The sequence below is a fragment of the Hippopotamus amphibius genome, chromosome 1 (genome assembly GCF_030028045.1).
Source record: "Hippopotamus amphibius kiboko isolate mHipAmp2 chromosome 1, mHipAmp2.hap2, whole genome shotgun sequence".
NCBI classification, from domain to species: domain Eukaryota; kingdom Metazoa; phylum Chordata; class Mammalia; order Artiodactyla; family Hippopotamidae; genus Hippopotamus; species Hippopotamus amphibius.
In genome coordinates, this window is record NC_080186.1 from 12,322,383 (window position 1) to 12,338,878 (window position 16,496).

Here is a 16,496-nt window from a genome sequence, read left to right on the forward strand (position 1 = left end):
GGCCCCAGGACCGCCTCTCACTGCCCGCAGTCCCGCCGGCCCCGCCCGCCGGCTCCCGGCGCCCACCTCCTGCAGTTTACAGTCGCGCAGGCTCAGCGTGGCCAGGACGCCGCTGCCGCGCACGTCGGGGATGTCCTGCCACAGCGAGAAGGTGGAGCCTCGTGCAGAGCGCTGCGCCCGGAAGGAGCTGCTCGGGGAGAGGTTGGCGCGCGGCGGCCCGGGCCCCTCCTCCGCGCCCTCGGCCTCGTCCCCCGCGCCCTCCTCCTCGCGCTGCTGCCGCCGCAGTTCGCGGGCGCTGGCCACGTCGCTGTATTCCTGGTAGAGGACGGCTGGGCGGGGAGAGGGACGGGGGAGGGCCGTGGGGCGCCCGCCAGCCAGGCCCGGCTCCTCCTCGGCTTCCCCGAGGGCCCGCCTCACTTAACCAGCCTTTCCGACGGTTTGGAGAGCGGGACTCAGTGAATTCATTCATTCATTCATTCACTCATTCCACAGACGCTGCTTGAGCACCAACTGCATGCTAACCCCGGGGCTGGATACTGAGAGTTCAGTTCTCTCGCTCTTACAAGAGCCCTACCTCTCAACTCTCCAAACCCCCGTTTCCCAGTACCCCAAAGCCCCCAGCCCCTTCCACGGTGACCCCCTCCCACGTACAGTTAAGGAGGAAGCGTGACTGGCGCCGCTCGCTGGTGCTGCTGGAACCCGGAGCCGGCTCTACCTGCGCATCCAGCCTAGGAAAGGGAGGGTCAGGGCCCTTCTTCGCCGGTACCCCGCCTCGGACCCAAGCCCGCAGTGGGAGGTGGTACCTGGGCTCCGGCCAGCTGCCATGGCTCAGGTCAACAGGAGCCGGCATCGCCATAGCGTCCACCCTCATCTCTACACTGCGTGACTCTCTTGCAGATGCTTTCCCTGGAGGGGGTGATAGCTGAAGGAGGGTGGCCCCAAGAGTGGCGCTGGGCACTGGGGCACCACACTCCAGTTGACCAGCCCCCAGTCTCAGCTGTCCAGTGAGCGTGAGCCGTGCCCCACCCCACGTCTGGCTCTTGGGCTGCTCTCAGGGCCGAGGGGAGGAGGCTGTACCTTCTCGGGCAGCTCCAGCGCCTGACCCTGGGTTCAGTGCCCTGGCTGCCGAATTCCGCCCCAGGCGCAGAGAAGAGTGCAGCCGGGTCATCAGTTCAGAGGCTGAGAAGCGCCTCCGCTCAGGTCCCTCGAGGCCCGCTCGGGTGGACCCAGGCAGCTCCAGCGGCCTAGGCTCCTCTGTACTCAGGGTCTGCTCTGTCGCCTGGCTTGGCTCCAGGAAGACAGCATGGGCCTCGGGGCTGCCAAGGGCCTCTTCTCGCTGGTACACCCGCATCTTGCGCCCTGAAGGGGGGTGGGGTGAGAGAGCATAGGCTGGCATCCATTGGGGTCTCTCCTCTCCTCCCTGCTGCTGCCCTGCAGCCCTGAGCATCCAGGGGACACGTCCAAGAGAAAGGCCAATGTTTTTGCCAGGATCTTTCCAGAGTAACGGGATCAGCAAGAGGTGCAGAGAGAAAGCAAGGTGCCTGACTGTAGTGGGCAAAGGACCAGGGAGCCTAGAACAGCCACTCACTGTGTAACCTCAGACAAGTCACTTGCCTCCCCTGAGCCCCCGTTCCCTTATCACTAAAATCTATCACTTGTCCCACCTATGTGGGGAACTCTGGGGCTTAAGGTTCTAAAAGAGCCATCCAACCTTTCTCCCATCCTCCCCACCATGCCAGCACCCCCTCACCCAGAGTGACTCACAGGCAGACTTCTTCTCTGAGCCATGGCTGGCCCGGCGCTGTGGCTGTGGGTGCTGGGGACTCCAGGGTCTCTCCAGAGCTGGGGGCTGGGCACTAGGACAGTGTGGCCAGCTGCCAGCCCTGCTGGGCCGCATTCCCCCACTGGTAGAGATCTCGGTGTCTGGGCCTCCTGGGGATGGTGGCCATAGCAGCCCTTGGAGAGGAGCAGGGGTCCCCAGAGACCAGCGGCTGCCAGATGCCCGCAGCTCCTCTGGAGTGACGGGGAAGAGATCCAGACACACAGGGCTCGGGGGCTGCAGGGGGGGTAGCTCTGCAAAGGACAGACTCTCCTGCTGGCACACAGCTACTGGGCGGTGGGCAGTGCCAGGTGGCCCAGCCAGATGGGACTGGAGGGTGGCAGGTGGCCCACAGTCCATTCCTCCTCTGCTCTGCCACCCACCTGGGCCTGCAGGGGAGAAGGCATCAGAGCGAGACACAGGACAGCAGGGCTGGCCAGGAAGCACCATGTCCTGGAGGCCTGGACAAAGCTTTGTGTACACACATCTGTACAAGCACACTCACACGCCTTATTATATAGTAATAGCTGATGCTTACTTGGCACTTACTGAATGACAGGCCAAGTACTTTACACATAGTATTTCATTTAATCCTCACAACAACCCCAAGCTGAAGCTATTATTAGCCCCATTTTACAGGTAAGGAAAGTGAGGCACAGAGGTTGTATTTTGGTAAATGATGGAGCCAGGACTCAAACCCAGGCCGTCTAGCTTCTGAGACTGTGCTTTTAAGCACCTTGTACATTTCCTAACTGTCAGTGACATGTGATCAGACATCCAGATATATACATTGTCACACAAACCCATATCTGTTCCATGCACATCCACATGCATTTTCTTCCAAGTACAGACACTGACATTCATACTTTCACAGACACACAGATACACTCAGACATTTCAAATTCACAGGCTCACACATTCACACACAATTTTTTATACAAGTACATATATTCACTCAGACTTTCACACTCACACGCTGAGTCATCAGATATTTACATATCCACTCACATTCCTGTTCCATTCACACTCACACACCATAATGTAGATACAAATACACAGGCCCAGAAATCCCTGCTTTGGTGTTACCCAACCTCCCCCTGCCCCACACCATGCCCAGAGTTGTAGCCTTCAGCGCTGAGTGGTGCCCACACCCATGCCAAGCTGGCTGGGAGGGTCACAGACTGGCAGGCGGGCCACCACCCAGATCAGGCTGGGCCCTCCCAGGAGATGGGCAGGGAAGTGCCTCAGCCCCCCAGCTTGGGGTGAGAGAGGGGTTCTTCCCTACCCCGGCTCCCAGCCCCAGGATCGGGCCAGGCTGAAAGGGTCCTCTCTGGGCAGGAAGTCATCCCCAGGGAGGCTGCCGGAGCCTCAGGACAGACCTACTGATCAAGGGGTCTGAGCCCCCAGCGCTTGCCCCATGGCCCTCCGCTGGCTGCCCTCCTACAGCCCCTCACCTCTCCAGCCGAGGCCCACTGCTGATGTTCGGCTGCTCCGGCAGGGGAAGCCCTCTCTCTGCCCAGCTGGCTGGGGGAGATCCCACCCAGACAAAGAGTTTGATTCATCAAACCCTGTGGTGAGGCAAGCGGGTAGGGAGGGAGGGAACAGGCAGCGGGCTGGGCGGGGGCCTCCCCTAGCCTGGCCTCGCTGTGGGCAGGCTGGGCAGTGAGGACCCCCCCCAGAGGCCCCCTCAGGCCAAACGGGCAGTGACCAGCCTCGCAGGGCCAGGAGACGCAGGAGACAGAGACCAAGAACCCGAGGGACTGAGACCTGGAGAACTGAGACCCTTTAGATAGCAACCCAGAAACCAAGATCCCAAAGCACTCCAAACCAGAAAACCACAGACACTGAGACATTCAGGGACCCAGGGATGGAGACAGAGAGACAGAGACACTGAAAATTTCAGACAGACCAGATATTCAGAGACAGATGTGAAGCCCAGAAAAACTGTGAGGACAGATGGGCAAATGTTTCATGACCCAAGGGATTGCCCATCTCGTAGGGAAGCCAAAGATGAAAACAGTTACAATCCAGGTTGGCAAAAGCCAACCCAGAGGAACCGTCAGATTAGGGTGCTGGGCTCAGTTCAACCCGGGCATTCCAGGAAGGCTTCCTGGAAGAGGTAACAGCGACTGTTCTGGCTGAAATACCCAGGGACCCAATACATGGACATAGGAAGAAAGTCTTTGCGTGAGAGAAACAGTGACAGTGTCAGTGACCCTGGGAGAGAGGGAAGGAGGGGAGAACCCAGTGGGGGACGGCTAGATCTGTGACTGGGCCCCACTCTGTAGCAACCCCTCAACCTGCTTCCCCCTGCTTTCTTCATCCCCTGCCTGGAGTACTGGTGGGGTGGCTGCTCCTAAGGAATTCCTCCAGACCCTCCCCACAGGGAGCAAGTCTCTCTGTTTCCTTATCTGGTATATAGGATAGTCATGCTTCAAAACGCTAATATGAGAATTAAGAATACTTCAGGGGAACTTCCCTGGTGGTTCAGTGGTTAAGACTCCACACTCCCAATGCAGGGAGCACAGGTTCAAATCCCTGGTCAGGGAACTAAGATGCCACATGCCACACCCCCGAGGCCAAAAAAAAAAAAAAAGAACAAGAATAATGTATATAAATCACCTTGCACATAGTGGGAGCTTTGCAGTTGATAGCCATTATTCTGAGTGTTATTGTAGTCAGAGGGATGGCTTGGGCCATCCCAAAGGTAGGGAAACTGAGGCAGTGAAGGTAAGACACAGCCTATTTTGTAGGAGCATGTGGCAGGAGACATAAGAGACCACTGCCCACCAGACAGTTTTTCTCTGCTGGAATCAGAAGTCCTCCACACAGAAGTCCCACTTGCTTCTGTGGGTACACGTGTGTAAGAATACACACGTGCCTCTGCTCCCTTGCATTCTGGGAGATTCTCTCCACCTGGGTTCTAGAAGCCCCTAGAGGACAGGGAGGAATTCCCTACCCTTGTCAGTTGCAGGGATAAATGAGCAAAACATGGAGTCCTTGGGACAGGAGCACCCCCAATTTTCTTAAAAATTTTTTTTGTTACACGGCATGCAGGATCTTAGTCTCCCAAACAGGGACTGAACCTGTGCCCCCTGCAGTGGAAGCACAGAGTCCTAACCACTGGACAACCAGGGAATTCCAAGTAGCACCCCCTATTAAGAGGAGAAGGCTGGGTAAATGGGGGGGGGGTATAAGGCTTCCTTGGGGGAGACAAGGCTGGAGGCAGGTCCCTAGGAAGGAAGTCAGGGGTGGGTCAGCCTCCACCTCTGTCCAGGCCAAGGGACAATGAGAATGACCCATCTAGCCAGGATGCCAGCGCTGTGGCCTTCCATGGATGTGGTCCACTCAACCTCATTGCTGGGGACCAAGGAGGGGCAGAGCTATGTTCATAGTGTTTATAGCTTATCTCTGCTAGAAAAAAAAAAAAGAAAAAAAACCTTAGGAAGAGACTGGCCCCAGGTAACAGGGACAATACCTGCCCAAGATTTTGTCACAGGATACTCTAGTGCCCACTAGGCAAGGGTCATTGTGGAAGCCACATGGGAAACATTGTTCAAGGCCCTGGGTTGACGCTGACCAGCTGTGTGGCCTTAGGCAAATCATAGCCTGGGCCTGGGCCTGAGTGTCCCCATCTGTAGAGTAGCCCCTAGGGCCCCTCTCAGCTGCCCCACCTAAGAAACACTTGTCATCGTGAGTATCTCTGCAGGCTGAGAAGGATGGGCAGGGCCAGGGAGGGTCCCATCCAGTGGGCACTGCCAATCACATAGACAATGGGCCCCCTGGGCGAGGCTGGCAGGCGAGGTCCCTGGACATTACTGTGGTCCGGAGAAAGCATCTCTGACCTCCTGTGCCCAGCTTTTCCCTGCCCCCTCCCTAGTGCTCCCTGCCCTGCTGCCCGAGGAATAGGGCCCTGCCAGGGCCCCTCTTCTCCTTAAGGGACAAGGCCAAGTAGGAGGTCATGACGGGGAAGGGAATACAGGCCAGGCAGGCTGCGGAGCCCCAAGAGGCCATAAGTGTGGGGGCCAGGATCAGAGGCCAGGCGGGCGGCACAAAGGACTCACTTGGGAAGACTGGCGGGAGGAGGATGGGGTTGCTGGCAGCCAGTGGGGGGCCCTACCTCAGCCAGGGAGCTCCGTCCAGCCTCCAGCACGGTCCAGGACTCCAGGCCACCCTGGGGGCTCTGGGGTTGCAGCCAGGTCCTCAGGGGGCGATGTCAGCATGGCCCCTGAGCCAGGCAATGCAAGCTCCTGGGTATTGTGTGGGGCAGAGAGAGGGGAGGCGAGGGCGGAGGGAACCTCGCGGGCAGGCAGGCGGCTGTCTCAACGTGCCTGCTCCCCGCCCCCCTTTCCCAGAACCGGTTTGGCTAGTCTGAGGTACAAGAGGGGGGCTGGAACAATGGGAGTCCTATGCCCAGGAGAGGCTCGAAGGACCCCAGACCGACCTCCTAAAGATGGGGAAGTCACTGCTTTTCCTCCTGGGGGATAGACAGGTCACCCCTCTTCTAGAGCTTCCCAAATGTGAGACATGGTCAGGGGGCTTCTTGGGGCTGCGGAGCATCCTGGGAGTTTTGCAGAAACTCTCAAGCCTTGGACTCCTCAGGGACCCTGAGAATTCTGCAGTGTGCTGATCCTCTCTGAGCCTGCTACAGCATCTATCAAGGGAACATTCATCTCTATGGTTGGGAGACGGAAATCGTGAAAGCTGGTGATGTGACACACCTGGCACCATCCTGGCCATCCTCCCAGCATCACAGCTCCTCATGAATGATCTGTCCCCCTCTGCTGCCTGTAATGACCCACCTCACCATCTCCAACAGCCTCCTCCACCAGACTTCCCAGACTCTGGTCCACACTGAATGAGCCCTCAAAAAACCAATTCAAAGAGCCCAGTGGCATGCAATGGAGGCTTGTGGAATCTTAGTTCCCTGATCAGGGATTGAACCCTGGCCCTGCCAGTGAAACTGCAGAGTGCCAATAGACCACCAGGGAATCCCCTTCACATGCCATTTATTTGAGCACTTGGTAATTGCCAGACACTTAATATGAATATGTATACAAATACGAATACCCGCATTGCTGATAACTCTTATTATACACTTACTATGTGCCAGGCACTGTTCTGAGCACTTTACACCTATTTGTTCATTTAACCTCCACCACAACCCTATGAGACAGATACTGCAATTTACCAGATGAGGACATGAGACTTGCACAGGTTAAGTACACTATCGCATTTAAATCTCTCATCAGCTCTACGAAGTCCGTATCTTACAGATGATGAAATTGAATTTGCCCAAGGTCACACAGCAAACAAAAGTCAGAACTAATATTCAAACCCTGGTCTGTGACTCCACCACCAATCTGTGCCCTTAACTACTGCCCAGTACTGCCTCACCAGGCTTTGGGGAGGATCTGGTGAAAAGTGTGAAAGTCCATTGGGAGGCGTCTCAGCTAACCTAGCTAAACCCTTTTATTGTTATTGACACACTATAGACCTTGATGAGCATACGGGGCAGGAGGTCCACACCCAGACCCTAATGAGCTCTCCCTTAGCAACTGCTGACCATTCAGTTCAGAGAGGTTAGGTCCCTTCACTCGTTCATATTCACTTCAGCCCCCCCAGAGCATCATCACATGATGAGGAGACTGCACAGAGTGGTTGGGGACCAGGTGTCCATGGAGAGGTGGCACGCTGGGGCACAGAGAGGTTTATTGTCAGCGCTTCACATAGGGCAGGAGCCTGGGAACATGGAGAGGGCGGCAATGCAGTACTAGGGTCTTCAGAGAACCCTAGCCCTCTCATCCCAACTCCACGGCCGATCTTTGGGGCCGCTGGCCAAGGTACTGCCCAGACCCCTAGCTGGAAGCAGAGGGCCCCAAAGGAGGAAGGATCCTAGGGGAACTAGGGTCTTGGAAGGGCAGTCTCGCCTCACTCGACCCTGCGTCCTGGGCTCCGGGGACAGCGCCCCTGCTGCAGCGGACCGAAAAGCAAGGCTAGGTCAGGCTGATCAGTGGGGCCCTCCAGAGCAGAAGCGACTCTGGTGGAAATAATGTAAAAGAAGGGGCGTGGCATGGGCGGGGCTGGATGAAGGGCGGGGCCAGGCGGAAATTTGAGGGCAAGCGGCCAATCCTCCCTCTGGGCGAGGCCAAACAAGAGGGCGGGGCAAGAAAGCTGAGCCTAGGCCTGGGGGCGGGCAGAGGGGCGTGGTCAGAGGGGTGGGGCCTGGGTCCGCGGGCACCGCCGACCGAAAGCAGCGCCTCCCGGTTGTCCGCCAGGGCCTGCTTGGCCAGGTAGCGCTCGCGCTTTATCTTGGTAGGCAGGGCGGCTGGCACGTTGGGCACGAGCCAGGTGATGAGGCGCAGGAAGAAGAACATCACGTGCTGGGGAGAAGGGGGGCCAAAGAGAATGATTGCTTTAGCAATCTTAATCTGCCGAGCGCTTACTAAGTACAAGGCACTATTCTGAGGGTTTCCGGGTATTCACTCAGTTAATCCTCACAACAACTCTAGGAGGTGAGTAAATTACTTCTCCTGTTTTACCTGTAAAGAAACCGAAGCATAAAGACGTTGTCATTTGCCCAAAGACACAGAGGTATACTTCGAACCCCTTAACGCTAGGAACCCTGTTAGAATCAGAGCTAGGAGAAAGAGGTTCTTGAGCAAAAGTGCAAGGAGCTCCAGAACTGTTGCCAGGAGATAATAATATTAGTAGCAGTCGTGATATTAGTTCATTGAGCACCCACTATGTTGTGCAAGTCTTGCCACTGAATCTTCATAGCGACCCTAGGAAATCGATCCTATTCTGTAATATATCCCATTTACAGCCAGTCGGCGGCACAGCCTGAACTTGGACCCAGGTCTGTCCGACGCACAGATGGCTGAGCCTACCTCGAAGGCGATGGTGAAGCTCAGACGCACAGCCAGCAGCTTCCAGTAGAAGAGGGTGAGATTCCTCTGCGCCTCGCGAAAGCCCTTGTACCTGGGTTGCGGAGGGCGCGGTGTTCCGCGAGGCTCTCGACTCCGCGACTGGCACTCCCACCCCTCCCTACCCTACAGCCTGGCCCTGCCCGGTTAGCAGTACCCTCAGCCAGCTCTGCCCTCTAGTCCGCCCCCTAGACTCAGCTTCCTGCCCTCCCAGTTAGGCGCCGCCCCACCCCTCCCACAAGCCCACTACCACGCCTCCAGATTCAGCACTCCGCCCCCAGCCAGGCCCAGCGGGTCCACAGGCTCAGGGCCCCTCCCCTCCCAGGCAGGCCCCGCCTCTCCGCGCTCGGCCCCGGCCGGTGGTTCTCCCACCTGCAGGGCGTGTGGTTGCCCTGGGCAAGGTTAGCAGGAGGTGTGGGAGCCAGCTTGAAGCTGAGTAGCCGCGCAGCTGGCTGTGGTGTTCGTACTGGTACGGGAGACGTGGCAGGAAGTTCGAGGTGAAGGCGGTGAGCATAGCTTGCAAGGGGGCTTCAGGCAGGAAGACCCTCCCGCCTTTCAGGGCCCAGTCTCCTAACTCATCCCCACCCGGGTCCAGTCCCACTCCCGCAGGCAGGAGCCTTTGCCCGAGGATTCCAGGCCTCTGAGTCTGTTTCCCAACCTCTGACCCTGATTTCCAGCCTCAGCCCCCATTTCCCTATTCCTGAGACCCCTCCCAGTCTCTGATTTTCATTTCCCCCTCCGACCTGTATCCCCCCACACACACCGTCCCCCCCCCCGCCCCCCCCACCCCCCCCGCCACTCACGATGATGGAAATGTAGGCAATGGCTTCAGGCAGGCGCAGCCAGATCCCAATGCCCTGGGTGGGCTCCGCCACCAGCCACCAGTACTCGCACAGGAACTTTTGGGTGTCCAGTCAGATCTCCACCCAGCTGTTGAGCAGAGCGAACAGGGGTGCCAGTGGGAAGGCCGCCATGAAGATGGTGATGACCCCAAACTGCAGCACTGGGAACTGAGGAGCGTCAGGCCTGGGGTCACCTCCCCTGCTGGGCCAGGCCCCCAGGGACCCTGCTGGGCCTGGTACTGCTGGGCCACTGCTCACCCATCTTCAGGTATTCGTCAAACAGGCCCTGAAACCCAATGAGCTCATAGTCCTCCTCCCAGCGCCGCTGCTCCTGCCTGATCTGGGTGTCCCGCAGCCCCACTGGGTGTCTCCTCTGCCACCAGGCCTTCAGCTTCCTGGGACCAGACAATGTCATTTCTATCTTCCCACTCCCTTAGAGACAGGAACCATGATCATTCCCACTTTACAGATGAGGAAATGGAGACTCAGAGATCTTGCCCAAGGCTCCCCAAGTTGTAAATGGTGGAAACAGAGATCAACTCCTGTTTGTTGGACTCCAGAGTCCAGGGCTCTTAAACTGTGCTTCCAGGACTTCCCTGGTGGTCCATTGGTTAATAATCCGCCTCACCATAATGAGGATGGCTGCAGAGCCAATGAGTAGGTGGGGAAGATGGGAGCAGGGTGGGAAGTAGGGCTCCTTCAGGCCTGTCCCTGGGTTCTGGGCCATCTGTAGGGCCTGGGCAGCAAATTGTGGATGTGGGCACTCCTGTCAGAGGGGGCTACAGAAATGTGCAGCCCAGGGCCCAAGAGGTTGGGTGTCATGAACCTGCCTCCTGCCTTTTCCTGTTTGCACAGAGAGCTCTGGTAGTGCAGGAATGAGATCTGATTCATTTTTGTTTCTGCAGGGCCTTTTTGCCCTAGGGCCTGGCTAAGAGCCTGTGGATGGATGGATGGGTGAGTAGATAGAGAAGTAAACAACAAATGGATGCACATGTGGGAGAGGGCTGGATAGTCTGAAGGATGGGTGGGCAGTAGGTGGACAGGTGGGTGGGCAAACTAGACGGGCAAACAATTGGCAAATCTTTATAAGTGGGTGCACAAACGTGTGGGTAGATGGGCAGATGCATGTATGGATGTATGGGTGGCTAGGTGGAGGAGCAGATGAGGGTGTGGTTGGATGGATGATGGACATGAGGATGGATGGGTAGATGCGTGGATGGATGGATGAGTAGATAATGTAGTAGTTTATTCAATAACTATTAACTGACTGCATACACTCTGCAGTAGATACCTGATATGACATGATGAACAAACTGGACAAAATCTAAGTCCTAACAGAGTTTACAGTCTAGTTGGGGAGATGGACATTAGATAAATGAACACAAATATGTGAATAACTCCTATGAAGGAAAACTAGTTTTCAGGGATAGCCACTCAGAGGAAATGACATTTTAGCTGAGACCTAAAAGATAAACAGGCACTAAGTCAGGTGAGAGTGGAGGGGAAGCATTCTGGGGGGTGGGGAGGAGACTGTGTGCAGAGGCAAGGCCACTCTTTGCGTCACATGAGTTGTATACTTCACTGCTCTAAGAGATGCAATTCATGAGTTTGTTACTTCAGTGTTACCCTCCTGCTTTTTCAGTCCTCCAGAACCTGTTTAACTAATCAATACCTTATATTAAATTCTCTCTGTTGAAATACCTAGTCTGGTTTATATTTTCTTAACTGTTGGATGGATTACATTATGGATGTTTGGAGAGATAGATTAGTGAGTCTCACCCAACAAATGTTTAATGAGCACCTGCTATGTGCTAGGGATTGTTCTGGGCCATGGAGATACAACATCAAACACAAGGTCTCTGGAGCTCACATTCTAGTGGCAGAGGACAGACAAAAAACAATAAACAATATGGGACTTCCCTGGCAGTCCAGTGGTTAAAAGACTTCACCTTCCAATGCACAGGTGGGTTTGATCCCTGGTTGGGGAGCTAAGATCCCACATGACTCGTGGCCAAAAAACCAAAACATAAAACAGAAGCACTATTGTAACAAATTCAATAAAGACTTTAAAAATGGTCCACATCAAAAAAGAAAAAAAAAAGGAAAAAAAAAAAAAAGAAAATATAGCTATAGATGCTGTGATGAAATTAAAACAGTGATAGGGAGCCTCTTTTGATTAGGTGATCAAGGAAGTCCTCTTTTAAAAGGTGACATTTAAATTGAGATATGAGTGACAAAAAGTAGGCCATATAAAGTCTGGAGGAAGGGGATTCTAGCAGAGAACAGCCAGTGCCAAGGTCCTGGGGTGGAAATAACCTTGTCCTATTCAAGAAATAGCAAGGAGCCAGTGGGGCTAGTGGAGAACTAGGCAGAAGCCAGATCACACAGGACTGCTGTGAAGGGCTTGGATAGTTTTCCAAGTGCATCCCACATGAGAACTCACTAGAAGGCTTTGAGTAGGATAATTCAGGATGTGATTTGTATCTTCAAAAGATGGCCCTGGAAGCTGGGAATAGACTGAATGGGGGCAAACACAGGAGCAGGGAGATGTATTAGGAGGCTATTGCAGGGGTCCAGGTAAGAGAAAATGGTGGTCTGGACTGGGGCTAGGGAGTGAGGGTGGGGGGTTGGGGTGGCAGTGGAGATGGAGAGAAGCAAACAGATTCAGGATCAACGATTAGATGTTTGGATGGACAGGTGGGTGGCTGGATGAGTAGGTGAATGGAATGCTTCTCTCCTTCTACCCTGTTTCAGGCAGGGTTTCTCTTTGAGCCTCTAAATGCCTCCAGTGTTTAACCTCACCAAACCTTATATCATCCTGGTGTCAGGGGACGGTGGAAAAGTGACCCAGGAACATTGTAGGGAAGAGCCAGATTTGGACCCTGGGATGTTGGACTCCAAATTCTGAGCTGTTCCCAGCATGCCTTGTGGCCTCTGAGAACTGCAGGAAGCAGATTTATGGGCCTGGAGGGCTGAGCTGGGCATCACCTCTTCTTCCTGGAAGTCACTGCGGTCCCAGCGGTGGGCCAAGGTGGTGCTCTTGTGCTTCCAGTGCTCCAGGAAGGCCATGGCCCAGAAGGACATGAAGATGCTCAAGAATACAGTTTGCGGATGGTCAGAGAGATAGCCCAGCTGCAGAGGAGGGAGAGAGGGCACACTGCAGGGCACAGCCCAACACTTCCTTCCCAGCAGCCAGGCCCAGGGTGCTGGGTCCTAAACACCTACGCATTCCCTTGATCTCTTCCCGGGCTCACCTTGGGCATCGGGCAGATCTCAGAAATGTTTCATGTGGCACAAGTATCACAGAGTGAGCATATGAGGAAGGAACTCCTGCTAGCACAGATCTCCTCCCTATGAGCAAAGGGTACCCATCCTCAACCAGCCAGCTGACCCAGTCCATGCAGCTCATCCCCCCACCACTCCCAGTCACTCATGCTGGTACATTGGTGCCCATGTTGATTAGGCCAGAGATAAAGACCAGGGTACCCACAAGAGCAGCAGGCAGCACCAGTCTGTGTAGAAACCTGCAGGGGTGGCAGAATGCTCATGAGCCTCTATCTCTGTGCTCAGCCCCAGCTCCCAGCCCTCACCCCAACACCAGAGGCACTTAGCCAGGCAAAGCAGATAGCCACCTTCTCACCAAAGTCCTCTTGTATGTGGTGCAGGGGCTGGTACTTGTGCCAGCATCCCCAGCAGGCCCAGTATGAGTACAGCAGTTGTCAAGGGTTGAGGTCTGCACCAGGCACCTGGTACCTGGGCAGATCACAGGGGCCCTAGGGAGAGGAAAGGAGGGAGGGCTGCAGGGAAGTCCCAGAATTCTCTCCTGATGCCCCTGCAGTAGAAGGTGGGTTTGTGTCATCTCTACCTCACTCAGTGGGAAGGCTGCAGTGTAGACTCCCTCGGCCATCAGAAGGACAATGCCCATCTCTGTGAGTTTCTGTTTCCCACAGATTGTTCGGGCCAGGATCTCTGCCACCTGTCAGAAAGAATTCTGGCATCAACTCCGCCCCCTTAAGGCCCCAGCTGGACCCTCCCCAGGCAGTTGTCTCACCACTCGGTGCCCCTGGGTGCTAGAGAAGTAGGAGTCCTGGGAAGCGCTGCCCGGAAATCTGTGAGCAGAGCAGGTGTCAGCAGCTGAGCCCTCCGCCAAATGCGAGACCTAACACAACGGGAGTGCAGTCTCTAGGCTGGGGACAGAGGGATAAAACGTGCCATCTTGATAAAACCAGAGAGCACTTCTCCCCACAAAGCTCAGCCTGGGCTGGGTGTGTTCCAGCCAGGTGAGCCTCTGAGAGGGGTGGAACGAGTGGGAATCAGGGACGGGGAGCCGCTAGGGCACGGCCTGGACCCCAGACTATGAAAAGGACATGCCTGAGACCTAAAGTGAATTAAGCAGGAGCTGCCTCCCTGGCAAACCAAGGAGGAGCGAAAGAGCCTTGATTTGGCTAAGCCTGAGGGTGGCGCCCCTCCGCCCTGCGGGAGGCCCCGCCCACCCGACGCCACTCGCGGGCTCACAAGATCAGCTTGGAGCGGGGAAAGGTGCTCTTGTCCAGCGGCTTATTGGGCAGGTGTTGCTGCAGAGGTTGCGCAGGCGCAGGCGCCACAGTAGCGCTGCCTACTGGCCGAGTCCGGGTAAGGTCGGGCCTGGGGGACCAGGGCAGGGTCATCAGTACCTGGGAGGACTCCGCCCCCAGGCTGACCCCGCCCCGCCCCTCCTACCTGCCCCGGCGCGCGCAGGCGCAGTTCCTCCGCGTAGAACGCCGGCGGCTCCCAGGGCGCACAGCTTGGCGAAGTACGCGGCGCGGGCGCGGGGCTCCGAGGGACTGCACTCCTTGGGGGCGGGGGGGCCGAGGTCTCCGGATGGGCCAGAGCCCGGAGCTCCTCCTCTCATGATCCCGCCTGGAGTGACAGATCCCGTTCTGCGCGCGCGGGCCCTTGGCCGCCTTCAAAAGCGCTTTGACCTGAATTTCCTCGTTTGAAATTCAAACGAGGGGGGAACTAGCACCCTCAAAATGAGGAGCCAGACCCTGAGTAGGCCGGCGTCCTACAGTAGGGACTGCTGTCTCCCAATTATGGGGCATCTCCAATGCGTGGGCCCTGGGCTGGCGCCGGGGTCCTCTTTACACACTCGCCCGTTTCATCCTCACAAGCCCCTCTTTGGGGCTGACACTACGGGAAAGCCCGTTTTACAGATGAGGTGATGAAGGCGCTCGCGCAGGTCAGGGGGCTCGTTAGGGGGGCCCGCGCTCGGCCCAGCCCCGCCACGCTCGCCTCCTCCAGAAGCATCCCGGCCGCACGCACGGCCCGCTGGAACTTCCCGCGCCAGCGCCGCTGCGGTAGGCGCTGCCGCTGGGCCTGCCGCGGGCTTCGCAGCTTCTCCTACGCGAGCACGACGTCTGTCCCGTCGCGGGGGCAGCAGGGCAGTTAGGAACGGTCTGCCCCACGCTACCCCACTTCCACCCTGGGTGAGGAGCTGGGGGCTGGTTTTATCAGTTCCAGTAAAACCCAAATTAAAGGAAATAGTTCTCGCCGCAGCAAGAGGGATTGGGCTTAGTTCGAAGGCGGAAGTGCCCATTGCAGGGAAAGGACCAGAGACGTCACGGGATTCCTCGCGGGCGTAAGTCCTCTCTTCCCTCCCTGTAAGAGAGGCACTGTGTGTTGGCTACTCTGGCAGCCCGGGTGAAATGGGGGTGAAAGTCCTGTCTGGCCCGAGTCACCGATTTTGGTTTTTCCGTCGCGGAAAAAGTTGCCCCCGGAGGGAGTCTGGGACACAAACGCTGCCGCGGGACGAGCAGACGATCGTCCTCCGGGTCCTTGTCCTTGGTACCATCGCCATCCTGGGCGCAACAGGACCGGAGTGAGGGTGTGAGGACCCCGGGGCAGGTGCAGGTGCCCGGACCTTCTCCACCGGCGCAGCTGGGCCGCCCCTCGCTCTGCCCACCCGCCTGCCCACCCCTTGCTAAATATGAAGTGCAATGGAAGCGCAGTCTGCGCCATCTGCGACCCTTCTCCCTCTTCTCCACTGGCTCCCAGCCCCAGAAAGACGGCCACTACCGTAAGTAACAACAGCTACAAACGTAGTAGCCAACATTTGCTGGGCCCTTAATTCAGTGCCTGGCCCAGTGCTGAACATTTTACACGCATTTACTTGTTACAGCTCCAAAAGAAGTGAGTGGGTGCTATTGTTATCTCCGTTTTACAGACGAACACAAAGGAATTAAAGTGAACCATCCAGTCACAGTTCTTCTTCACCTTCCTTCTGGACCACTGTCCCAAGCCCCAGTTGGTCCCCTGTGCTCCCAGGAACCACCCCTTCTTTCTAGAATCGAGTTGGATACCAGCTCTCCCCCCTTCACCTTGCCCCCACTGTCCCAGCCCCTAGGTCTGAGGTCACAGGCAGGGAGGGCCCCCCCCCCCAACTTGGACCTCTGGGGTTTTGTCCAGAACACAAGTCTGACTTGTCCTGGGCCCTGAGCCCCATGCCTCCCTCTGGGTACTGCTCCCCCAAGTCTGTTGCATGACACGGGGTGGAGGTCGGGAGTGGGGGTGTTGTCACAGCTGGCACCAGGCTGCCCGGGGAGTAAGGAGATCCAGGGCAGGACCAGGAAGACCCACCCCCATTGTGAACTCACCCAAGGCTCTGGAGGCCTGCCCAGCAGCCTTTGTATGTCTGGCTCCTGCATCCCCTTCCTCATCCTGGGACCAGGCACCTTGCCTGGGGTTCTCCTTGTCGGCCACAAGGCCACGCTTGGCTGGCAGCAGGCAGCAGGTTCACTTACCGACTCAGGGTGGCTGAGGAAGGGCGAGCGGAGGAGAGAAAGAGAAGGAGAGGGAGGAGAGGGGGAGGCACTGGCACTGGAGGTATTTCCTCTCCTACAGGCAGCCCCAGGCTTCTGGTTGGAAAAGCAG

The 16,496-nt window shown here is 56.7% G+C and overlaps 1 protein-coding gene and 1 pseudogene across 12 annotated transcripts in view; both read right to left on the bottom strand.

Moving 5' to 3' along the window:
- ARHGEF19 (Rho guanine nucleotide exchange factor 19) overlaps positions 1 to 8,032 on the bottom strand; it is a 27,057-nt gene extending 19,025 nt beyond the window's left edge. For 6 of the 12 annotated variants that reach the window (XR_009047781.1, XR_009047783.1, XR_009047784.1 and 3 more), the window contains exons 1-5: positions 1,765 to 3,638; positions 1,078 to 1,359; positions 804 to 906; positions 652 to 728; positions 67 to 329 (exon numbers count right to left, since the gene is read on the bottom strand). Coding sequence is in view for 9 of the 12 variants with exons in the window: in XM_057697531.1 (XP_057553514.1) it covers positions 67 to 329; positions 652 to 728; positions 804 to 906; positions 1,078 to 1,359; positions 1,765 to 2,269 (1,230 nt within the window). In the remaining 3 variants the exon portion in view is untranslated. Of the gene's footprint in view, positions 1 to 66; positions 330 to 651; positions 729 to 803; positions 907 to 1,077; positions 1,360 to 1,750 lie in introns of all 12 variants that reach the window. The other 6 variants (XM_057697552.1, XM_057697543.1, XM_057697571.1 and 3 more) reach the window with 6 other exon arrangements.
- On the bottom strand, positions 8,000 to 16,282 carry LOC130852262 (anoctamin-7-like; annotated as a pseudogene).
- Between the last annotated feature and the right edge of the window lie 214 nt (positions 16,283 to 16,496).